We start from the raw sequence: 26,504 nt of genomic DNA on the forward strand, positions 1-26,504 counted from the left end.
TATCTCTCAGCCCACTTTCCTCCCTTTTCTGTCTATCCAACACACTCACTTATCTCTCAGCCCACTTTCCTCCCTTATCTGTCTGTCCAACACACTCACTTATCCCTCAGCCCACTTTCCTCCCTTATCTGTCTGTCCAACACACTCACTTATCTCTCAGCCCACTTTCCTCCCTTTTGTGTCTGTCCAACACACTCACCGATCTATCTGCCCACTTCCTTCCCTTACCTGTCTGTACAACACACTCACCTATTTCTCTGCCCACTTCCTTCCCTTACCTGTCTGTACAACACACTCACCTATCTCTCATCCCACTTTCCTCCAGAAACTGTCTGTCAACCTGCCTCCCTTATCTGCCTGAACAACAAACTCACATATCTCTCAGCTTATTTCCCTCCTTTATCTGTCTCTCAACCTTCATCTCATACCAGCCCAGCCCACCTCCCTCCCTCGCCTGCCCACCTCCCTCTATTATTTGACTGTCCACCTCCCTCCTTGTAGCCACTTCACCGCTACATCTGTTCCAAAAAGATTACAAAGATTACTCAAGTAAACCCAGGAACATTAAATAAAGAGCGTATACCTCTGACTGCCACTTGAGACGAAAATAAATACCTAACACTTCCACCCCAGAAGAAGCAGTGGGACAAGTGCCAAAAGCTCATTTGTCAAGTGCTTGAGTTCAAAGCGATGCAGACCTCACAAGCAGGGAAGTGGAAGCTAGAGAGGGCATGAAGGGGGTGTAACGCAAGCAAGCAGGACAAATGTAGGGAGAGTGGGGTGTGAATGGGTACATGGGTCAATTGATTTGTAGATAGAGAAACAGACAAAAAAGAGTGATATACAAACACGAAGAGAGTTAGATGGATCAATAAACAGAGCGATCCATAGATAAATAGACAGCCCATTAGATCGGAAGATAGGATTGATAGATGGATGGATACATAGATAGGAGTGGCAGACCGTTAGAAGGAATATTTTGGACATGTAAACTCTCTTTTAATAATATGATTAAAAAAAAGGCCTATCTATCTATACTGCTTTCAGGGGTTTGCCTGCCCGACTAAAGAAACTCAAGGTCTGTGTTTGTCGTCAGGAAATAATATGTCCTCAGTCCAAGAGTAACTGTAATAGACCCCACCACTAATATGAATAACTTAAGTGGGGCAAGAGAAAGTCTCTCATCTCCTGCTCATTTCCCTTTATGGCTCCATTCTTGCTTGTGGTTTTTCCTCAGGGTTTTTATCGGGATCGCTTATAGGCTTAATATACAAATGTCTGTGGGTAGAAATATGCTTCTTGTACTCTTCTCTGAGACCCTCTTGCATTTCCTTCAGGAACCCCTGTAGCTGCTCCCGACAGTTCATGGGTTTTATGTTCTTTTAATTTGTTTGTTTAGAATGTCTCTCCTTGATATATTCTCTCACAGTTTTCCTAAAAGTTTATACATTCCAGTTTTTTGAGATTCCACTTTCCTTAGGTTGTGTATACTTTTACTTGTATTAGGACTTCCCCTCTCCTGGGCTCTTCCTATTGGCTTAGACCCCTCCTTATTATGTTCACCTGACAGTCTTAATTCATAACACACGGGCCACTTTATCAGGCGCTGCTCTCCCCATTCTTTACCTTCGTGTTCTGGTGGTCCTTGCCCCCTTTTCCAGGGTTCTCTTTCTTTGCACTTTCCAGTATGTTCTCTATGATTGCATTGTTTCTCCTGTTCTGCTGGTTTATTATTGCAATTTCACCTTCCTGGCTTTCACGCATTCCACTTCTTACTTCTAGTAGTAGTTGACCCTGGTACCTGTGTTTCTCCAGGGTGACCTCACGGGGCTCGACAATCACTTGGGTAATCATTTGCTTTACTGACTTCTCCGGCTCTGGTACCACCCCTGCGAGAGGTTGCATGCCATGGATGCTGGCAGCTGGGAGCTGTCAGTGCTCCTTGCAATAATGGTCTCAGTGTTGTTCACCGGTAGAATGGCCCACCAAGGTATGACTGTGGTCACCCCACCTCATTGGACAGGCTTTCTCTCCCTGTCCCTACAACGGCTTCCCTGTTTTCTACGTTGCCAGCTCTGTGGCGTCTTGTGCTGGTTTTCTGCCGCTTCACAATTGCCCTGGGTTTCCGTGGCTTCCTCCGTTTCCACCTTCATCAGGGGACTTCCCCTGTGCACTGTACTCTCTCTCCTCTTGGGATCCACTCATCTCAGTTAAATACAAGTCTTTTCTTAAAGAGATACTCTCTTTGCCTTTGAATGATCCACCATTGCCTGAAGCAACATAGAAGGATGACACAATATTCTTCAAGGAAGGCAGTCCAATATATGCAGATATAGTGGTTGGCATATGGTTGTCTGTGGGAATGGGAGTCCTTGTCCCCTAAGTCACTCCCAGTGAGGTCTCACTTGGCCATACCCCTAGGGAGTGTCTTGCCTAGTGGGCTCACCACCCTAGCCTCAAAGGGGGATGCCTCCCCCTTGGGGAGAAAGGACGAATACACTTGATTCAAGATAGATAGATAGATAGATAGATAGCTAGATAGATAGAAAGATATATCATTATATTGAATGGTAGATTGGTAAATTGATATAGAAATATAACACAAATTATAAGAACCAATCTAAATAAGAATTGGTACATGACATTATTGGTTAAAAGCCCTCTGATGTGTGTGTGATGGAGTTAACACTGGGGAGATTATAGATGGGGACCTGGGTGTTTTGGGTGGTGTGACAAATCGAGGAAATTCGTCCCTTCTCCCAAGGGGGAGCCCTTCACTGTGAGGCTATGGAGGTGAGCTCACTCCACAATAACCTCCCTAGGGGTAGAGGCAAGCAGGACCTCACCAGGAGGGACTCCCCCCTTAGAGGACAAGGACTCCCATTCCCGTGAGGAACTCCTTCAAACTATAAACATCGTGGCCCACATGGGATGCGCTAACACATCAGAGACTTTAACTTTTACTATCAAGTATGGGACGAGAAACACTCAAGAGATGACATTGTCCTTTAAAGCAAAATGTTCGCCTCACTGGGATGAGTACATTAAATAAGCCTGAGCTGCGTAACACCTGGAGAGAGAAAGGAGAGCATACGCAGGCAAGAGAAGGCCCCGAACTGCGTAACACTTGTGGTGGGAGAGGGGGGTGAGAGCCGAAGTGAAGATGCTAGCGAATGTGATACTTGCACGAAAGTGAAAGATGGGACGCCAAAGCCAGGGCGAGTCCCGAGACAGAGAAGCTAATGGAGCAAGAGCCCAGACGAAGGTGGTGGCGAGACCACAAGGTATCCATGGTGGACAGCCAGTCCACAAAGCATTGCAGACAAAACCACAAGCATACAGCAGCAGGGTGTCCGGTATGGCACAGACAGAGCGATATGCTGAGAGGAAGGAGAAAATACTGAAAGAAGGAAACTGACACTGCTATGGTACAAGACGGAAGGTCCCCAATGAACAGGGTTCCTGAAGAGGTTCTCCTTCTCAGCTGAAGGAAACGAGAACGGGAATACCGGGAGGCCCATAGGGAATCATTATTATATATTAACAACTCTTGTCTCAGTATAAATCAAGAGGTGAAGTTGAACATGAAATGTATTTACTTAAAGCATTATGACACAGAAGAGCAGATTGTAAGAAAGATAACTAAAGAGAGAGAAGAACACAGGATAACCTTAATATTCGAAACAAGAGGAAGGAATGTTATATAAAAAGTAAGGAGTGTTCTGAGCCAGAGTTCAGAGGAACGAGTCAATGGAACTATATGGGATAGGAAAAATTCGAATTTGAAATGTGCAGCATGAAATGATTATGTAGAACAACAATGCCCGCAATCCCCCTACCCTCCACCCTGCTGACCCTATATCTTACATGCAGCGCACTTACCTGATCTGCTTTCCTGCAGCTCTGTCTATGCGACGTGAGTTCTTTCTCCCCATTGTGCAGCGGAACTTCTGCTGCAGGGTCCATTTTTTTCCCTTTTTTCTGCTTTCCTTCTCCCCCACTTCCTGTGTTATGGAAGCGGTGGACAACCCCTGAATTCCCATAATGTCGATCAAGGGCAGCGGGGAACACTCCCGCAACCGCTGATCCCCTTGTTCAACATTTTGGGAATTCGTAATTTATTCTCATGCCGAATGTGCATAAAAAGCACATTCAGATTATTTTCATTGAGATTTTTGGCATGAACGACAATATGCAAAGCCAAGTAGATCAGAATAAGCTGGACTATAATTGCTCAGGAGGGAAAACCTATATCAAGGAAGTAATAATGTCCAAAGACACATTAAAACCAGCAACCAAGAATATAGATCTTAGAAGAGATGACTCCTAAGGAGGAAAGAACAGTCCATTTGATGAGTGACAGAGACTGATTTAGGAACTCACAAGAGACTATTTGAGGATTAAGAATTAAGGAAAAATCCTACCAACTGGAACAAAAAATACCCTCAGAGGAATGGAGTAATTCAACTTACCTAAATTACTTTACATAGTGTTATGGCCATTTGGAATAGTTTTGGGTAGGGGACACACTTATTTGGATTTTGGGATGTTGTTCCTCCCTTCTGTAGCGTTCAATTGTTAGTTTGAACTTTTGAATTGCTTTATATTGAATACGATATTGTTGTGTTACTTTTTTTAATACATTTAATAATTATTATTGTTATTTTATAATGCACTTAATACCAGCGAGTGTTGTCTAAGCGTGGGATTGGGATTAAAACCTGTGTTGCACTGTGTTGTCTGGCTTCCAAGACAGAGACGTTGCCCCTGAGCTATCCTTCCTCACCCAATGTAATGAAATGCTTTCTTAGTGACTCACTGTTGATTGAAATGGCACAACTGTATATTCCAAAACCATTGATGGCTTCTCACTGTAGAGAATATCAGACTTCAACGAGAGATTGGAGTTAAGATCCTGATATAGGCCTTGACCCAGAAGCTAGGGTATTTTGAAGAGAATGTGTGTGGTAGTCACTTCCAGGTGGCATTATCCCAGATACTGGTAGTGGCTTGAAAATGGCCCAGAGTCAGTGCCGGATTATCCATTAGACCAAGTAGCCACCAGCCTATGGACCCCACTTCATCTAAGGGCCCTGCAACAACAAATCCAAATAAAGTGGTGCAGAAAATTAAAAATGTATCAGAACATAATTAACGAAGGGAGGGGGTGACATTTCGATGCCTAGGGGCACACAGAGGGTTTCATCTGGCACTGCCCAGAGTGGACAAGAATATTTTTTATATGGGAAACTGTAAGAAGTTCAAAGTGATCCCAGGTCAAAAGGGTCCAGTGGGTGGGGCACTACCAGTGCCCTTCTCAGTACAAATCTAAAGACACACCTGTAGAGTCAAGTACATGTTCTTACATGATCGGTTGAATCATTAGTGGGGAGAGGTGCTTGTTTGAAAGCTAGAAGGTCCTGACTCTTGGTTGATAAGATGGAGGAAGGCTGTATTACTTGATTCTCTTCAAGCACAAACAATGTTCAGTACAGTTAAGAGACTCAAAAGGGAGGCCAGCCTGCCCAGATCTCTATCACAGGGTGCAGCACACTGCCTTTCCAATGAGACCACACCACTTGTCATATCCTGTTTTAAAAACAGGGCCTTTCTTCCTGAAACTGGATAATAGGGTGTCTTTATTGTCCACAGGTAGGTAATTGATAGAAGGGAAGAGCTTGAGTGCACCTGCAAATTCTCGCACTGACCCATCTAACTTCCGGGCTGAGTACTACAGGAACATTGATTGAGTGCCAGTGCTTCCGGTTGCGGTAGATGTGCTCTGTTGCTTGAGGTGGACGTAGAGTAACATGGGTGCAATCAATGTCACCTAGCACTTTTGGGAAGTGCGCCACCCCATAGAAAATCCTGGACTAATGCTTGCCTTTCTGCGGGTGTTCTGGGCATATAGATATGCCGGCAGACAGAAGGACGTGCAGATATTATTGCCAACACCTGGTGTAGTAAGTGTGACTGTGTAGCCTGTGAAATGCCATCAACTATGGCGGCGGTCCGCTGGAATGAGCCAGTGGACAAAAAATGCAGTACAGTGAGCACCTTTTGCAAGGGGATCAGTGCTTTGGAGCACAGGGTGGGTGATGTGAGGTCATCTTCCCACTCTGTGACCAGGTCTAGGATGATATGGGGGGTGGGACCTATACCTGCCATAGACCTGGTCATCAGGCATACCAAAAAGGATGGTCCTTGGGTGGAAGATCCAGGCCCTGGCCATCCTCCTCCTCCTCCAGTGTCCCAGGATGACCGCTGCAAAAAATGTGCATTCATCGTGGCTGTACACGTGCGTTTGTTGTTTGCGCTTGCTTTTTATGCATTTGTTTGTGTGCGCGTTGAGATTGACGCGTGCTATTGTGTGGCGCAGCTGTATTGGGAATTGCGCAGGCTTTTTTGCGCGGTGGCAATCCTTGTTCAATTCCATGAATACGGTTGTTTAGCATGCGTATGGGCGGTGCGATTGTTTGACTGTGGAATATCCTGCATCGCGCCCACATTTTCGCTTGTTCTTCCTCATTCCACGTGTTCCGCCCCCTTATTAGGTGGCTGCGCAGGCCCGGCCGGCCCTTCACTTGGAGTCTCATGCAAGGAATTTGTGCTGTTGCAGTGATGTGTCAGACTGGCACGGGTTCCTAGGACATGCCAGCTAAGCCGAGTTTCATGAATCGACATACAGGGAGTTGTGCGTGATTTTGTGTGCAAGTTCCTGATTTTCAGTGCAAATTATTCCATGAATCGGGCCCACAACACCTAAATTTAAACTAACATGAGAACAGACTCACGGGCTAGGGCCCCCATTGGAACAATTAGTGCTTAAAGTCAAACTATAATAAGAGACAGACTTTTAGGAAGTTGGCATTGGCTTCAAGTGAAAAAAGGGCAGAAGTGGAAGAAGAGAACAGGTGGTGGCTAAGCCAAGTGGGCCATACTTTGAATGAGCAGAGAAACAAGATGTAGGTAAGCCAAATGGACAGGCTGTGAGAGAGCTCATAAACAGGAGGGTTCTTCGCCAGGCAGGCCACACTGCAGGGACAGCACTTATTTCTTGTGCTTAGACTTAATAATCCTATGTGTTGAGTACATCAAAATATGACATTGCTGCATGTACTGAATGAGAAGATGGTACGGTCACCCTATGCCAACATATTCTCAATTCATAATTGGTTTCTGAATACTCAGTCATGCAATTTCTAGCAATGGTGGGTCATTGAAACCTGTCATGTAGCGTTTATTAGGGGCGGAAACCAGGTTATAGCATGGGCAGTATTATCCTTTTTACACTGAGCTTGGAGGATCCGATAATGACTTTATGATTTGTATCAAATTAATGCATCCATAACTGGTTTTAATTGGGTTCTATCGGTTTTTGATTAGAACTTGACTTTGGAAAATGTTGAAGAAAATTGGTTGTTTGTTTTATAGAATCAGTGTATTTTGAATAAACATATTAGGGAAAAAACAGATTTTTATTATTTAATGTTACATTAAAAAAAACTCTTGTTTGCAATAAATACCCTAACCAAAACAATCAGCAGCAAAGCAATATCTTACTACCAGTAAATATCCAAACAATACAACTTCAAAAAAGCAAACTCTTGGCTTCTTATTTCTTATGAATATCCTAACACAGTATAACACACATTCTTGCCAAAGCAATTTCTTGACAACGCATGTTGCGCCCCTATGAGATTGTAAAGGGCTTTGTTTCTTGAATTTGGTTTGTCAATTCAATTAGGTTACCCCATCAAATTCATTACACAAACTAGTAGCATGTAAATTATCAAAGAAACTATGCAAATATCCTGGCACCCCAAAGCGTTTTATGCTATTGAAATAGTTCTGGGTCCTTGGCTAAAACTGCACTGGCTGCATGGCCACCCTTTGTGACCTTGGGCCCAGGCCCCGTCATTTGCACACCTGCACTGTCTCCCTGGCAACCCCGCACCTGTGGACTGTATTCTGTATGCCTACAGCCCCCCACCAGCACTTATGTCTGTTCTTACCTTGCACTTGCCACCATCCTGCCGTTTATTTATCTTATATATTCTACTATCCTATGTACTGCACTTTCCCCTCTCCCATATACTGCACTTTGCCCTCTCTCTTCCCCCTCGCACTTTTTCCTTTTCCCCTTCCCATGCACTTGCACGATCTGAATGACACCTGGCCAAGTAGTATCGTTGTCTGTCTTCCCTCTGTTCCCCCTCCCTTTCCTCGTTGCCCCTCGAAACTCTTGTGTACAGGCGTGTTATAAATGCCATATCATATCATATCGTATCATGTCCTTGAGCATCCTTCTGTTGGTATTTTCAGTCATTGCTATCCAGTAAATCTGGCTGGCAAGTCTGCTTGTGTAGATATATTTGTTAGGTGTTCCATGTTAAATGCTTTGAAAAAGTTCAAAATTGATATTCTAGGGCTTAAATTGTGTTGCATTTATTTGGCATTTCTATTACTTTTCATTCTTTGGGAACTAAGGTTACAGTGGTTGTCCATTGTAGGTTTCTAATATTTTGGGATGTTGTTCCTCCCTGTAGTGTTCAGCTCTTCGAAATTAGCGTTCACTAGTTAGATTGAACTTTTGAATTGCTTTCTGTTGAATAAGGTGATATAGTTGTGTAAAATCTTCTCAAATAAACTTCATAATTATAATTGTTATTTTATAATGCGCTTATTACCAGTGAGTGGTTTCTAGGCACAGGGTCAGAACCTGTGTTGTGCTGCGTTGATTTACGTCCGAAACAGACGCGTTGCCGCTGAGTTATCCTTCCTCAGCCTACGTGATCCTTTCTTAGTGATTCACTGTTGATTGAAATGGGCGCAACCGTATATTCCGAAACCAATAATGGATTCTCACTGTAGGGACTATCAGACTTGCAAGAGAGAAAAGAGCAAAAATCCTGATGTAGGCCTTGACCGAGAAGCTGGCAAGAGGTGGAGTATTCTGAAGAGGACGTGTTTGGTATCCACTTTCAGGCGGCATTATTCCAGATACTGGTAGTGGCTTCAAAGTGGCCCAGAGTCAGTGCCGGATTATCTATTAGGGTAAGTAGGTACCAGCCTTTGGGCCTCATTTCTTCTAGGGCCCTACAACAATGGATCAAAATAAAGCGGTGCAAAAAAATAAAATAATAAAGCGGTGCAGAAAATTCAAAACGCATTAGGAGATCATTTGCAGGGGGGGTGACATTTCGACTGCCTCGGGACTCCACAGGGTTTAATCCGGCACTGCCCAGAGTGGACGAGAATATTTTTATATGGGAAACTGTAAGAAGTTCAAAGCTATCCCGGTTCAAAAGGGTCCAGCGGGTGGGGCACTACCAGTGCCCTATTCAGTAAAAATCTAAAGACACACCTGTAGAGTCAAATACATGTTCTTACATGATCAGTTGAATCCTTAGTGGGGAGAGGTGCTACTTTGAAAGCTAGAAGGTCCTGACTCTTGGTTGATAAAATGGAGGAAGGCTGTATTACTTGATTCTCTTCAGCCACAAGCAATGTTCAGTACAGTTAGGAGACTGAGAAGGGAGGCCAGCCTGCCCAGATCCCTATCACAGGGTGCAGCACACTGCCTTTCCTACGAGTCCACAGCACTTGTCATAGCCTGTTTCAAAAACAGGCCCTTTCTTCCTGAAACTGGGTAACAGGGTGTCTTTATCCTCCACAGGTAGGATATGTATATTAGGGACGGGTTTCAGTGCACACACTCTCCCACAGAACCCTCTTATATCCGGGGTGGGTACTACTTGATGTCAATGCTATGATGTTACAACTAAGCAAATAAAATAAAAGTGCATTTCAAAAAGAGATTTCATGTTTGCAAACTAAACACTAGGTTATGAGAAATAAACCCTAGTGTGAAGCACTTGCTGGTTTACCAAATGGCATTTGCATTCAGTGGTCGAGTATCAATTCGTTTAATTTTATTTTAGAGTGTTGATATGGCGCGAGCAAGGCAGCAAGAGAAGCAGAGCCTGGTGCAATACAAATGTTCTACGTTTATAAGCAGAAATTGAATAAATAATTGGACGCTAAATACCCAGTAATTACTTTAAAAGTTCCAAAAATGCGAAAGTTATTTCTAGACATATAATATTAGTAAGTAAACAATTGATACAATCACACTCTGCATGTACTCCAAGGATTTTCTTATGAGTAGAAGTGGTGGATTGGTTTCAGCCAATCGAGAACAGCTCTTCTTCTAAGACTTAAACGTCCTGTTATGTCCACTCGTGTTGGAAAATGACTGTGCCGATTCACAATTATAACAGATCTGTGGTTGCATATCTCAATAGTGTGGAAATGATATATCCCGGCAATTACGCAATGACAATCAGCTGATAGATGCTTTTCAGCAACTGAGCATTCTCACACATTTAAGCCTGTGTTGCGCTGCGGTGTCATGCTTCCAAGACAAACATGTTGCTGCATTGCCCCACAGATATCCTTCCTCCTTCCTGTGTACTGATGCACAGATACAGCCTATTGGCCTTTTTAAGATACTTGCAAAATATTGCAACATTGCATATATTGATATTTGATTTAAATACCAAAGAGGATTTTGTCTGAATATGACTTTATCTACAAGAAATAATGTGAGAGCCATTTTTAGTGTTTTGCCTCGTCTGCTTCTAAAGCCTAGTACAGCCCCCTGTTAACAAAAATAAACATAAAATTAATGTGTGGCTAAAGGGCTCAGGCTGCACCAGTGATCATTTCAAGGGGAATAGGATATGCACCAGATTTATTTTAGACATGTTTCCCAATGACTCTGTGCTTTTGATATTTAACTGAAAGTTCCTTTGTTTGTATTTTTATTATGTTTCTGCAGTAGTGTCCAGTTTTTAACCTGTTTTTTCTATTATAGCATTAAATGCTGCACTTCAACATTGCAGTCGGCTCTCTGCAATGTAACTAACTCAGGTAGTACTGTTAAACAATTAAAAACAGCAGTGGGCACGAGTATTTAAACTGTGTAACATTGCCAATTTTATTAACAAGTTTTTATGCTAAAAGATTTGAAATTCAAATGTTACTTTTAATATGATGTACCTACAAAGATCTCAACCATATTCATGTTAGGAGGGTGGTGTAGCTGATCTAGTCCTACTGTTTTCTCTTCACATTCTGGGACGTGTTATGCATTTATAATGCAAAATGAAAAGACTACAACTACCAGAATGCAAATGATATGATTTGATATGATATGATATGGCATTTGTAACGTGCCTATACACAAGTGTTTCAAGGTGCGAAGAGGAAAGGAAGGGGGACAAAGGGGAGACAGACAACGATCCTACTAGGCCAGGTGCCATTCAGATCGCGCAAGTGCATGGGTAGAGGGGAAGGGAAAAGTGCAAGGGGAAAGGAAGAGGGGAAAGTGCAGTACAGGGTTAGTCGAATACAAGATAAATAATAAGGGCAAGCTGGTGGCAAGTGCAAGGTAAGCGCAGACAAGTGCTGGGAAGGGTGGCTGTAGGGATACAGAGACAGTCCCGCAGTGCAGGGGTTGCTAGGGAGGCGGTGCAAGGGGAGAGTGGCTGGGCCAAGGACCGAGATCGGTGAGAGTGGCCCAGTTGCAGATTCAGTGCAGTTTCAGTCAGGAATTTAGCAGGGGAGAGGGGGAGAGAAAGCAGAAGCAAAGAGGAAGGTTTTGAGGTGCTTCCGGAACCGGAGATGGTTCTCCTCAAGTTTCAGGGAGGCAGAAAGGCTGTTTCAGAGGGAGGCCCCTGCCACGGAGAGAGATCTACCCCAACTCGTTGATTGGAGAAGCGGCTGACCTTGAGGGAGTTGGAGGCGGATGAGCGAAGAGCTTGAGAAGGAAGATATTTAGGAAGAGAGAGTTGAAGGTATTTTGGCCCCAGGCCCCAGAAGGCCTTGTGGACAATGCAGAGGGGCTACACTCACCTGACTTTGTTTGTTTGTTTGTTTGTTTATTATTTGTAATGCGCCGGAATACCCTAGGGTAACAGGGCGCAGCAGATATAAGAATTTGCGAAGCTTAGTTGCAGACAATAGAATATATACATGGCATAAACACAGTAATAGTGAGGAAAGCACAGAAAAGATATATATATATATATACAGTTAACAATTGTGTGTCCTGTATGTCCAAGGGACAAGAGGGAGAAGCAGATCCTGGCTCAGTATGTTTAGACAGCGGCTGTCTTCAGACAAGACATCATCTTGGAGCGGAAATTTTGGTAGGGTAAGTCCATTCTAAGAGTGGGTGGTAGGGAGTTCCACAGTTTAGCCGCTTTCACTGGGAAGCTATTACCTCCTATGGTAGAACGTTTGTAGTTAGGGATGGAGAGGCAGTCTCTATATGCAGTCCTTGTCGGTCTCAAGGATGTCAGTTTGTGAAATCTGCCGATCAGGACCTGGACCTACTTGAGAGCTGTCAGTTAATAGGGAGTGTATGTATTGTATTGTATTGTATTACATATTTGTAAAGAGCATTGTTCACCCACAGGCATCATGGCGCTAGAACAGCAAACGGAGAGAGATATCAGGCCCAGCATTAATACACATGGATTTTCAGGACTGCCTAAATAACAGGTGGTCCTCGATGGAAGGAAGGGACAGAGGGAGCGAGTTCCTAAGTTTAGTGGCAGAAACAGAAAAGGCACGGCCACCAATCTGCACAAATTTCAACAACGACAAGCGATGCATGGGCCGAGTGCAAAGCCGGGGACGGGATTTAGTGGTGAAATTTCAGATGTAAATTTCCCACGACTATGTCATAAAAGGTGTGATGTAGTAAGCAAAGGTGCTTAAAAAGAATGTGATTGGCCACAGGGAGCAAGTTGAGGCATGGAGTACCAAAGTAGTGTGAGAGTTGAGAGGGGCCGAAGTAGCTACTCCAGCTGCAAAGTTCTGTAGAACCTGTAGTCGATGTATGAGATAAGCTGGTTGCCCCAAGGCGAGAGCATTGAAGTTATCGAATGCAGATAAGACAAGGGAGGCAACCATCAGGGCCCTCAACTGAACTGTTGTGAAAGGAAGGAGTCTGCACAGGATTTTAAGCTGGAGATGGCATTTCTGGCTCACAGCACTGGTCTGCTTTTCAGCCCAAAGGGTAGCAGAGATTTTTACTCCCATATCCAAAATGACCGGAACAGGAAAAGGAAAGGTGCCAAGAGAAAAAGGCCAAAAGAAAGAAATTCAAAGTACAGAAGCAGAAGGGGGCCACCACTAACACTTTGGTCTTGTCACCATTCAGCTTGAGCCAATTGTGGCCCATTCACTCCACCACGGCCACCAGACAAGCACTGAACCTAGGTGCTGTTTCATTAGACAAGAGGTCCAAGCGCACGATGATCTGGGTATCATCAGCATAAGAATAAGAAAGAAAGCCATGGGAGAGGATGAGCTTGGTCGGAGGCTGAATGTAGATGTGGAAAAAGACTGGGGAAATGGCAGATTCTTGAGGAATGCCACAGGTAAGAGGAACAATAGGAAGAAGAGAAAGAGTCAGATTCTGGTCAGATAATAAGGATCTCAGCCAGGATAGAACAGCACCAGATAGGCCGGCCCCAGTTCAGGGGCATGAGCCTTTCAGAAGGGGGCAGAAGGAGTTGGGAGAACCCTGCTCTGTCCCTTCCCCCTACCAAAGGTACTACTATGAATCACCTAATACCTGTACAGCACCATTCTGGCCAGTGTCTTTCACCTTCTCTCATATGATGCCCAATGTCAACTGATCAGGCAATCTGCAGGGAAAACCAGGCAGCAACATTAACATAGCAAGCTGCTATGCAACCCACTAAGCTTAAATATCAGCATGACTCAGAGTGTGGAGCGCTCAGCCAGTCCCACCCACACAAGGAGAGCAACCCACACCATCATATAAACAATGTGAATCCGGGCACAGATTGCCCAGGGGGGCTCACCCACTCAGAAACATTGCACTCAACTTTGTGTGGATCGTGAAGCAGCACCCTAATCGAGCCAGCATTCCCCACCGGCTGGGAAGCTCTCACAGAAACTGGGTATTGACTATTACGCGCCACCATTGCCTGAGACTGGCGGACCCACATACAAAAAGGGATTAAGACCCCTTTTGAATGTTTCCCTGATTGCAGCACTCCCCCCAGGGAAAGGAAAGAAAGACCCAGTAGATGGGAAAGTGGAAAGGGTAGGATAAAAGTGAGGACAGGAAGCAGGAGGTTGTGAGTTTTTTTGGATGAGGTCAAGGGAGGAGAAGGCGGATAGTGAGGCCAGGTGGAGGAAGGAAAGAGCAGAGGAGTACGTAAGGAATTGATGATAGTGTTCAGGTTGTTGGGAGATTGTGGTACTTAGGTTTCAGTGTGCATGAAAGGTCTGTGTGTGTCAGAGGGAATAATAGAGGGAGAGAAGGGAGTGAATGACAAATGACCGGGGAAGTAAAAGAAGGGTGACTGTGGAAGATGGTGTGGATGCAGAGGAGGGTAGTCGTTTTATGGTGGGGAGAAGAAGTGAGGAGAGGAGTGCGGCAGTGTGGAGAGGAGGGTAGTAGCATGGAGAGGATGGTAGTAGTGTGGAGAGGAGGGTAGTAGTGTGGAGAGGGAATAGTAATAGTGTGGAGAGGGAAGTAGAAATAGTTTGGAGAGGGTGGTAGTAGTAGTGTGGAGGATAGAGAGAGATAGGGCAGGAGTAGCAGAGAGTAAGCTAGTACGTTGAATGTAAAAAAATAGAGAGCGGAATATAGGAGGCACAGAAGAGGAATTTTCAGGAGGAAGAAGAGACAGTGGGTGGAGACAGAGGGGGAGAGTAGGTGGAGGCAAGGGAGAGCGACAGATCTATGGAGTGGAACAAAAGGGCATGAAGGGATAAGACCATGTGGGGCCTGGGAGACACAAACCTATAACCAACACCACATTGAAGGGGATACCAATCTCAAGCACAAATATGGGGTTGTGGGACACTAGGGTTAGGGTAGGAACATCCGGCTCCAGACAAGATAGGGAGAGACTAAGACAACTGAGAGAAACTGTCTTTGAAAGTGGGTGTGTTCTGAGGCCATCTGTGACATGTGGTGTTTTTGTGGGATTGTTCAGGCCCTGATGCAGAGACCAACCACAAGGGAGAGACCACCTGCTGGGAGAGAGAATTGATAATATTGGTCACACGAGCCGGAAACCCTCCTAGATGCTAACACTAGCAGAGAACTATCAGAGACGAACAGAGTCACAGCTCTGATCTTCCATACACTGACCAATCAGGCACTGCCAACCCATTCAAATTTCCCCATTTGAAAATGCTTATGAGGTTCTACAACTATTGGGTCCTGCAAATGAGAAGCTCATGGTTGAGACCGAGCTAAGTATAGACCTGCCGATGAACAGCTTTGGGTATTACAATCCAGGCCACAGAAACCAGAATATGCCATCCTACCATTAAATTACTGTGGTGAACTCAGCCAAGCACCAAAGTAACACCAAAGCATTGCTGATCAACCTCTCCCACAGCCCTACCAAGCTCCAGGGGGAGAAGATAGTCAGGCTGTTTTTATGCGATACCCTCTGGTTCGCTAACCGAAGACCAAGAGAGGGAAAGCACCTCTTAAGATAGTTGGAGCCCACCTTGAGAAATCCAGCTCGGTCACTGAAGGTGCAACACCATTTTGATAAGAGGACTTAGGGGATTTTACGGAGGGCTTGGAACAGTGCTTTGGAAGTCAAGGAAGTGGTACTGATGACCGACTTGACAGGGTCGGAGATGATGCAGGAGGATCCACCAGAGGGAGATCCTTGGAAAGGACCCAGCAGAAGGCCAGAAGCTTTCAGTTTTAAGATCCATCCGAGTCCTTAAAGGACACAATAAACTCGGGGAAAGAACACTCTATGGAAAACACAGAGATAAAGCCAAGATCGCTCTCCCTGCCACACAATAATTTCTCTGAGAATAAGGAATGGCCCTCCCCAGAGACATCCCCCCCTATCCTGCAGCAATGGTCTGAAGAAGGAGACTTGGACCTACAATTGGAGAAAAGTGAAGTTAAGGTAGAGGATATGATGGGTCTGGCCGGTGGAAAGGTGGGTGGGGGGTTAAGGATCTATGCCCAGTTCCCAAATACCAGGATCCAGACCCTGCCCCCATGGTAGAAATCAATATCACAGGGTAGGCCAGGAAAAAACCTTTTGAGTGCCAGTCAAAATCCAGGGGTGACAGTCTAGGCCTTGTTAAATTTGGGGAGCACCAAAAATGCCAATTCGGCCAGAGCTGCTATCCCTGCCAGGCTTCAGTATAGAGAACACTGTGTCTACTTGCTGTACTCACAGAAATTGGATGACTTACAGCACGGTGAGGTTCCCAATCTAGATGGGGGATGTGGTCTAGAACAGTAGATTCATTGTTATCCCGAATTTTCCAAGAGGATCCAGTGTTGGGGAGCAGATTTCCCAGGTTTGGGGAATGGATGGGCTCATTATGCCAGAGAAACCAAAACCATAGGCCATCATTCTTACCTTAATAGGTGAACTGAACAACTCAATGCAATGTTTGTCTGGAAAGGGGGGCACATCTCTTATCTTTGTACCAAAAGACATCCTGATCAAATTTCACACGCTAGCCGGGAACACAGAAGTTGGGGAGAAGAAAAGGTCCTAAACAACTTCTGGTGCATGGTAGTCAGATGACAGAAAGAGTAGAATGGCTTAGGAGAAAGGATGGAGGTGTGAGGCAGGGACAGGGGCTCTGTCAGGGGAGCGAGGGAGTTGGGAGAGTGCCAGTCCATGTTCCTTCCCCCTGTGCCTATTCACTTGCTAAAAGTAGCACTATAAATCATCCCATCATTCCGGCAACTTCAATGGGAGCAGTCTGACAAAGGGGCAGCCAGCAATCAACCTTAGAGGGTTCCATGTGTTAATAACCCCACACAAATATCGTGATACAAAATATTGCCATATTTTTGCGGCGATATTGACCCATTGACCCTGCGGTGGACACCCCCGCAACCCCTGCATTATTTTAAAATGTGCGGGGGACACCCCCACAACCCCCACTGCCACAAATTATCCCCCCAAAAATATCACCTACGGCGAGACAAACGCCCATATCTACGGCAATATTTTTGGTTGGGATATTTTGTAGGGATACGCCTTAGAGAGAGAAAGCAAGCGAGCCAGAGACACCACACAGCAGCTTGAACGTAGCAACCTTCTGCGTCACACACCTCCGCTTCAATGTTAGTGTCACTCTGAGCACAGAGCATCCAGCCTCATGCACCCATGCAGGAAGAGCGACCCACACCGGCACACTACCAGTGCGAGTCCTAGTCACAAGCTCAGGAAAATTGCACTCACCCGTGTGAGGGCCGCCAAGTGCATTCTTCATCAAGACTGCGTTCACCACTAGCTAGGAAGCCCTCACACAAATATCAATTGTTGCAGGCCGCGCTGTCTGGAGACCAACAGACCCGCCTACGAAAAAGGGGTGGGGCTTAAAACCCTTTCTGAATGTTTTCTTATTGCACAAACCCATAGCCTTCATTACATTGGGCAATTTAAAGCAAGGGCTCCTAGATTGTTCTTTGAGTGAATCTTAGATCCCAATTCTATTGGCAACACGGCAACATCCTCCACCATCCTCTACAGCTACCCTCTGCAATGCCCTCTCCCACCGTCCTCCCTTCCTTGCCTGCCCTTAGCTGGATTGGCACACCCTCCTACCCGGCCTGCCTGTGGGCTCCCCCTAAGCTCCAGCCTGTGCCCTCAGAGCCTTCTCACCTACTTCACAGACCGCCATCAGGCTTTTTATCCACCAAACCCAGTCATGCCACCCTTGTGTCACGCTTCCACCCTCCACACCCCTTACCAGTAACTCGCCTTCACTAAATGTTCCCTCGCTAGCCACCAATACCAACTTGGTCTGATCACCATTGGGCACCACCAATGAACTAACGGCTGCCTATCATGGCACTACACAATTACACAGACTGAGATCAAGAACAGCTAGCCCCACCAACCCCTTACATCCCTCCCTCATGTAGCCCATATTCACACTGGCCTCTCACATGCACACACAGTATTATTTCTAGGCACAGCACTTGGACACAGACTCAGATCTGGAACCGCTGGTCGCACTAACCACTTCTCTAACTCAAGACTCAACTCACCCCCCCACCTCCCCCACACCTCTGTCAGCCACCACTCTGTTTTCAGCTCTACCCACTAGCCCAGTAATCTTACCCCAACATACCGAGCTGCTCAAGTGTGCCTTCATAAATGCAAAATCACTTGGAGCACATGCATTGGAAATTCACGACTTACTCCTTGAGCTGAACCTAGACATCCTTGCCTTTACAGAGTCCTGGCTCCATGATGCCTCCAGCCCACTGCTCTCATTGGTCACCCCCCCTGACTTTACTATTTATAGGTCTGACCAACTTGTTGCTACAGGAGGTGGAGTTGCCCTCATTGCCAAATCTTCCTTGAATTTCAGAATCTCCCCACCCCCAGGTATGAAATGTTGCTACTAAAGCAGACTACCAAACCCTCAAACCATAAGGAATTGGCTCCTGATCTACAGGCAACCCAAATGGCCCGAGCCAGCCTGACCTTCACATCCCACTACTCATTATACCACTCCAGACACCGCTCACCAAATGCATCATTTTAGGAGACCTCAATCTTGGCTTTAATGATGCCAACGATACCAAAGCTACTGGACTCGTGGTCACACTCTATGACATGAGCTTCTCCCAACTTATCTCAGCCCGGACCCACCCAAAAAGTCGTACTCTAAACTGTGTACTCACTGCTAATGCTCACCTCACCATACCACCCTCAGTCCTCAGCTACAATCTGCACAGGACCTGTCCTATCTCTAACACTCTGACCTGCTCCATGCTATTGACCAGAGTGCGCCAATAGAATCACAAATCCCAAAACGTCACAAAGCGAAAAACACCTGTCTTTTAGAGGAGTTGATTCTACTTCGCAGAGATAAACGAGCTCATGATCACTTCACTATCTAAATCTCAAGGACATGGCAAGGACCATGCAACAACTATCAACACAGTGCTAAATTCTAGACAAGAAAACATGTCGGGGAGTAAGGGGAGGGGGCATAGCTACCTTAATAGCCTGAAATCAAAAGACTAGATTGTAACACGATAGTCCTATCAGAGTTGTTTAGAGGCATCTTTGTAATCAGCCTCACACGAGAGGCCAAGCTCAGAATGAGCATGGAGGCGGACCTGCAATCGCGTGCACCGGAGTGTTATATAAACACACAGTCTGTGCGCGATATGGAGCTTGCACTATGGTAAAGGGCACCATCGTCCAATGTGATCACTCTGCATCTTACTTTATGCACCTGTGCCCATAAATAAAATCATACCTTTTTACCCCAAACATGGAGTGGCTTCCAACGCAGTTTGGTCTATAGCTAGAAATGCAATGTAAGACTCCAGTTCCATGTTTCTAGAGCCATGTATAAGGTGCACATCCCACTATTTCTACAACACTTTAGGCTACTGCCTGGACAGCACAAGGGAAAGAGGTGTATGGCCTATTCTGTTGGTACACATGTTCCCACCTAGTCTATGACATCTTTGCATTTCACCACTCAGCAGGGCACTAGGATACACATCTGATGCACGAGAACCACTTACTTGTACTGGAATGGTGCCACAGTTGCTGTAACCGGTGGTGTTTGCGGCATTACTGAAGAGAAGTTAATGGTTCCGGAGCTTAAGGCCATCCCTTTGCTGGCTGGAACTTGTCCATTTGAATGAGCAATACCTGAGCCAGGTAGTGTTGATGAAATCTTTTCATTGGCAGGCAGCACCCGCGTGCCTTCCTGGGTCCTACAGTTGCCCTCTGGCACCCACTGACCTTTAGCTGGGCAGCTCTGGGGCCTTTTCGCCTTGAGTGCTTCGATAGACCCCAGTAGCGTGTTGTCATTGTACAGGCTTAAGCGAGTAGGGGGCTTGCCCTGAGCTTGGGTGGTCTCCCCTACTAGACTGGAGACCATGCTTGACTTCACCAATCCCATCTTGCTGCTTAGGGTGCCAGATGTGTCTGCAGTTTTTTGGTCACTCTCCTTCTCATTCTCAAGCCCATGGTCCAAGATCTTCTTGTACGCCTCCCTCGACCTGGGAGATATCTTCTGCCCCAGCCTTGGACTACCCCACGGTGACCCCCCACATGGGCTGAGGCCACCTTCATATCCAGCTGCTTGTTTACCATCAGGCAGAAGTGCTTTGTCAGATGTGGGAGTCCTCTTCTCCAGAACACCGATGGAAGTCCCTGGAGAGGTTTTCTGCTTTGGATTTTTGGATGCCGAACTGTTGGTGTTGAGTACAGCTTTAACAGGCTTTGGTGAGGAGGTCTTCTGGCTAGCGTAAGCCACCGAGGGGGACGCCGGCCCGGTGCTGGGCTGCCTCCGAGGTTGCTTTGGAGAGGCAGCCATGCCCTGTATTTTGCCGGGAGAGAACGAGCGGGGAACTGGGATTGCCGAAGCATAGTGGCTCCTCCCTGGGGCACTCACGTTGGCAGATCCATTCATCCTCAAGGAGACAATTCTAGGGAGTTATGCTCCTGAAAGAGGAGAAAGAGAATGGAAACATGTCAGGAATGCTCATATAGTTCAACAAAATAAATAAGATCATATATATATTGCTAAAACATATAAAGGAGCATTTTAATGAGTACCCAGTCAATTTACAGAAAAAGAAACAGAGTGGTACATTTCACCGAAGTACATAACACTGGAAAACCTCCAAAATGTTTATTCAATATATATGGGGTGGTGGGGTAAGGGGTTAACATGAGTTGGATGGGTTTGCAGTGGCATTATGAGGGTAGAAAAAGGGACGGCTTGGGTGGTATTATGGGAGCGATGAAATGTACCACTCTGAAATTTGGGTCGGTAAAATCACATAGAACCATTTCATGTGTCATGGTTGGGATCATGATTTTTTTCGCCAAAAATATTAGAAAATGAAAAACATGACGAAGTTATCTGCCACATGTGTAAGCTGAAACAGTTTCCATGTTGAAAGGTTAAGGCGTTGCGAATAATAACAGCAGTGTGGAGAGATGAAAGCATAGGCAGCAAAGTACAGAGGGGCTGCTGCTTTAACCCTTGACAGAAGGAATGTGTGAATGCAGAGGGGAGTCATAGCAGTAGATTGCAGCAGGGTATCTACATGCATCTGGATGGTTGAATGAAGGGAAAGGAGTGGCCAAAGTGGAGTTTCACTTTAAGGCTAGGTCTACGGAAACATGGGCATAACTACAGGGGGATGGGGAGTGAATAATAGAACGTGATATGGATGGAGGAAAGAGTATTTGGAGGATCAAGAGGGAGTAGGGGGGTGTAATGTGGCAATGAAAAGAAGGGAATAAGGGATTGAAAGAACTCGTACCAAAATTTCGCCCTCACAATTACGATGGCCGAAAATGATGACTTTCTTTGGACCCCCCCTTACACCACATATATATGTGTGGGGGGGTGTAGAATATAATATTAATAATGGGGAGGCTACGGGGGTCTCCCCCCACATATATATGTGGTGTAAAGGGGTTTAAAAAAAAAAGTCTGCATTTTAGGCCGTCACAATTGTGAGGGTCGCAATAATCACATAGATCCCATTGAAACACCTGGACATTGGCGGAAAAGCAAGGATCTCCACAACTTGAAATCATGTAATCGACTTCTGCTTTCAGTTTCACAGTTTCTGCTTCAATCAGGAATGTGATGTTTTTTTTATTATATAATTGTTGCTGAATTTGTTTTAGTGCATTTTTCATCATGCTTTTCCACCCAAAACACAGAGATGCCTTCAGATCTGATTTCAGTCATTTTGTTTTCCATAGACAGCATTTTTAGGAATAACTAGTGTTTCATTGGTTCTTACTACAGAAATATGTGTGTGATAAAGCCTATGGGTTTCATCAGAGAAAGGTTTGAATGCACACAAGACACTATTCTTCTGCCTTTGACATATAAGATTGTAGACGGTCACTATCAACACAATGGGAATATAGCTCTGAGGGATTTAGCGTGACATCTGATAGCCACTGAGGGTCTTGTCTGTGAGGTCTGAGGGTGAAATGAATCCTGTTCTTGATAGGGGCATGTGTACAATGTTATATTGCCTCTTGTCCCTCCCCTCCCGCGCTGTGGACCGCTTCGATCAGCAAATCAATAGAGTTCCATAAGTAGAGGCCTGAGGGACTCATAGACTCCCGAGGGCAAAATACCCGGAGCCTTGCACCATAGCCCGCCTTCCACCACAGATACTGCAAAGGACAATATTTTAGTGGATGCACTTACTGGAAGTGTAGAAAAGTGGATGAGTGGGCACCGCTGCTTTCATTTAAAGGTAAATCTACGTGGTTTGTTATAAGGTAGATTGGGGTCTGTTGTCCTGACGCCAACATGCCTCATTGGCACTCTGAGGTATGAGAATTCTAGAGGGAGATGGATCCTGAGTTGGATGATTTTTTAAATGTATTTATTTGAATTCTTGTACAGCTCACCACATGCCCACAGGCCTCAGGGCGCACACACATAGCACAAAACTAAACAGGAAAAAGCAACGTAGTAAGGATCAGGTCGGAGTAGATCAGAATGTCAGCGGGAAAAGCAAAGAACTACTAATCAGGAGATTGTTCTAGATTGATCTAGGAATTTGAAAGGACCTCATGCGTGTATAAACACATTTTGTTTCTTGACATTCGTATTTAATTCAAAACAACATATCAAATATATTCAACTGTATTTCTTTCATATACAAAGAAATTCCTCATGACTTCTGCATACATTTCATTAAATGACTTTTATTCCAGGGACACCGGCAATCAATGTTCCGGTCCTTTGGACCGTCTTCAGGGACCAGATTCTCGAGAAATTAACAAATATCTTTGTAACTTGATGTGCACTGTGTATACTTAGTTTTAGTGTGTTGTATACAGAAAGCAAACAAATCTCATTACCATCCTGTTGTGTCCTATTTCTAAGAATGCTAATATCTTCCTGCGCTTCCTGTAAGCTTCCTGCATACTTGGTAAAGATCTGTCTCTCAAATCCTAAAGATATATCAGTATTTTTTAGTAAAACTGTGTGGACATTTGTCTCTATACATATATAATATTGTGAATGGGTTCATACCTTTTTCTTTTGTATCTTTGTATGATCCACAATAGTGTGTACTGTGCTCCCCTTATAATCTATAAAGATTCTCTTAAATCTTTGGGACATCCCTGTTCCACTTGCCAGATCGATTTCTGGCAGACGGTCCACACCAGCAGATTGCTTACAAAGATATTTGTTGATTTTTCTAGGATCTGATCCCTGATGACGAACTAAAGGACCAAAATGCATTGGACAACATTGATTGCCTGTGTCCCTGGAATAAACACCATTTTATGAAATGTAAGCAGTAGTCATGAGGAATATTTTTGGATATGAAAGAAATACAGTTGAATATATTTGATGTGTTGTGTTGAATTGAATACAAATGTCAAGACACAAAACGTTTTCACACACGCATGAGGTCCTTCCAACTTCCTAGGTCATCCAATTCAGGATCCATCTACCCACTGGAAGTGTGACATATGTACGATAAGGTCTGGAATCAGATGCCAGCCAAAAGAGTGTTTTGCTTCATAAACCTGCCCTGGGAAATCTGCTATGCAGACCTAAATTACACATTTAAGGCTCGCGGTTTTATAGTGTTTATGTTTCTGTCATTTCTGCTTGTATTTATCCATATTTACGTTTTGGCCAATGTGTTCCATATCTATGCACATTTATTTGCCTTTTAATCCTTCACAGCCTTCAATATCCGTATAAAACCGTGAAATGAATGTTCTTATTACATGCTAGTTGTGACATTACAACTGACCTGTAATAAGAAAATGACATTAGTTATTACGCTCCAATTGTGAAGTCACAATGCCTCCTGCTTGAACCAGCTGAGAGAGTTTCACCCGTCACTGCAGCACTCAATTAAAGCCATGAAAAGCTTTTCAAATTCCTTGCTTGAAGAATAGTTTCCTGCCTTTAATTTGTGCACCGTAGGATTTTAACACATGTGAAAAAGAATCTGCATGGTGTTACTTATGTTGAAGCACACAATGAAAACTTGTTTTTAATACATTTTATGAAACAGCTTGACCAGTTTTTCTGCCACACATTAGGAGTTAGTTGCATTTTTGCTTTTCTAAATCCAAACAGATTCTATATTGATTACACGGATAGGCAAATAGAAGATGCCTTTCATTATTTAATGCAAGAGATGTGGTAATGATGGTGTGTGACTTTATTAAGGAATTAAAGGCCCCCAACAGTACTAAAAAGGATATTACAAGTCACCTTGGAGTGCAGGGACCTTATAAAGGAACTCGGCCTTCGACCATGTTCCCCGATTTGGCCACAAAACTGCTCGGTGACTTTCAATATCTATATAACCTACTGCCGGGGGTACTTTATCAGAAATATAAAAAGCTAACCAGTATATTTCTGCATCTATGGAAATAAAATAAAAAAACAATTAATTTATCAAAACACACATGCACACAAGACACAAATGTAACTGGTTTATTCCACATCAATGTCAGCTCCATTTTTACCGTAACAACAAATGGTTGCTCCTACAATTGCTGCTGACCTAAGATATAGATTTGTCAGCAATTTGAAGAGCTTTAACAACATTTTGTATACACCTCTCCATGATGTCACTCTGCAATGTGATTGGCCCGCAACGGATGAGTCACAGCACAGGGAACCAAGCAGAAACAAATGCTTTTTTCCATTTTTATAACTAAATACAGACCGGAAAGCAACTTGATTTGTGTCTGTATCCATGAGTACGAATCAGTGAAAACAGAAATCAGCGAGGCCTAGTTATGTGGTTAAGACATCATTTGCGGATTGGGCCTATTTTTAACCTCTAGCTAGGATGACACAACAGAAGGAGGAGTACCCAGAGGATCTATTGAGTAAGTCATACAAGAGGACTTGCCAAAGACAAGACTTTGCTTTATAGGAGGAAAATAAAAGGTCACTTGTTACATCTTCAGCATATTAATGCAGTTGCCTGTCAGAGGAAGTCTGTAGCCATTTCCAAAAACACAGGATCACCTAATTTGAGATCCTTGCGTGGATTGTCAGAGAGGGCTAGTCAAGATTGTTGAAAATCAAAACGCCATGGATCAGTGCAGCAAACTGTGCTTGGAACAACTGGTAGGCCAACTACTGCTGAACAATGTGGTGGTCCCAGACACACACACAGGACCAAGGCTGGGGATTTTACTCTCATACTTTCCTGCTGCTGAAATATTCAGAGGGATTCATGTTGGTGCTCAACCTTAAAAAGTAAAATATCTGCATAAGGATATTTGCATACTAGAAGATGGTTACGCACGCTCCGCGTATGCACCATTATTATGGGGGCTGGCACCGCTATCCTCACTTCCAACAACTCCACAGTTCTCAGCGTCATCGCGACAGAACAGGAAGCAGTTCCTTTCTTGGACGCTCTGCTATGTTGCGTACCATCCTCATGGCAGCCACTGATGGATACATAGCCAATGAGATGTTGCCATGATGACACACCGCGGTCCGGCAACCTCTTTATGACCACGGTGTCCCCTTATTGGTGGATGCGGCCTGCAGGAAGGTGCGTCTTAATGCTCTCCGTGCCCTGACCCCCAGTTTCCTTAGTTTCTTGCGCTTGGCATGGATTTCGTTCTTCCAGCCTTCCTTGCCGAGCTTCTGTTTTCCTCTATGCCTTGGCCCTGCCTGGGTTGTTTTCCTTATCGGGCTCTCTTTGTATCTACCTCCTGATCTTTCTTGCCTTCAGGTTCTGATCTTTCCCGAAACTACTACATGCACCTTTTTTTCAGTTATGGGGGAATTTCTTTCTGATGAACGGCCTGTACTGAAAAATGAGTGCCCGGATTATTCGACACTAAAATCACTGGGTGGCCTTTCTATTCCTTCCTTATGTAGAAAGACCATCACAGGATTTAGGGGCCTACTTAAGACCAAATGGAGAAGTGAGTATTCAAGAGGTCTTCCCATTGTTAAGACATGGAGAAACCACAGTGAGCTGGTGGAATAGGTGTTTGATGGTACAAACCTTGAAGATCTAAGGATCTCTTGTTGAGGAGACTCTTGTTTTCAATCTCACAGATGATCTGCCATTACCTAACCTGCCTTTTCCAGTGCTCTTTCTTACTCTGCTTAATTCCACGTTCACCCTGGTCCCCTGGACCTGTGGTTGCTCCTCTGCATCAATATTTGAGGTGACCTACTACCCATCACTGCTCCCCAGTAAAGGGCTTGCATCGTCTCTCCACCACATAATACTGGGAGGAACGTCTGTGCTGTACAGAATCTGGTCCTGACTCCCCCTGACTATGTAGATCTACAGTGGGGGAAAGGGTTGGGTTTTTAGCATATTTCTGTCTGCTATATTGGACCCTGCAAGTAGGACAATGTGTCACACATCATTCTCGTGACCACGTACTTGACAAAGATACAATACTACTCCA

General features: G+C 44.8%; 1 protein-coding gene across 7 annotated transcripts in view; it reads right to left on the reverse strand.

The window, feature by feature from the left end:
- NAV1 (neuron navigator 1) overlaps window positions 1-26,504 on the reverse strand; it is a 999,939-nt gene that overhangs the window by 633,051 nt on the left and 340,384 nt on the right. For all 7 annotated transcript variants that reach the window (XM_069633622.1, XM_069633627.1, XM_069633626.1 and 4 more), the window contains exon 2: window positions 19,610-20,537. In XM_069633622.1, the coding sequence (XP_069489723.1) occupies window positions 19,610-20,505 (896 nt within the window). In that variant the 5' untranslated portion in view covers window positions 20,506-20,537. The remainder of the gene's footprint in view (window positions 1-19,609; window positions 20,538-26,504) is intronic.

This window comes from Ambystoma mexicanum, chromosome 13 (genome assembly GCF_040938575.1).
Source record: "Ambystoma mexicanum isolate Mex_15411 chromosome 13, UKY_AmexF1_1, whole genome shotgun sequence".
In the NCBI taxonomy this organism is placed as follows: Eukaryota; Metazoa; Chordata; class Amphibia; order Caudata; family Ambystomatidae; genus Ambystoma; species Ambystoma mexicanum.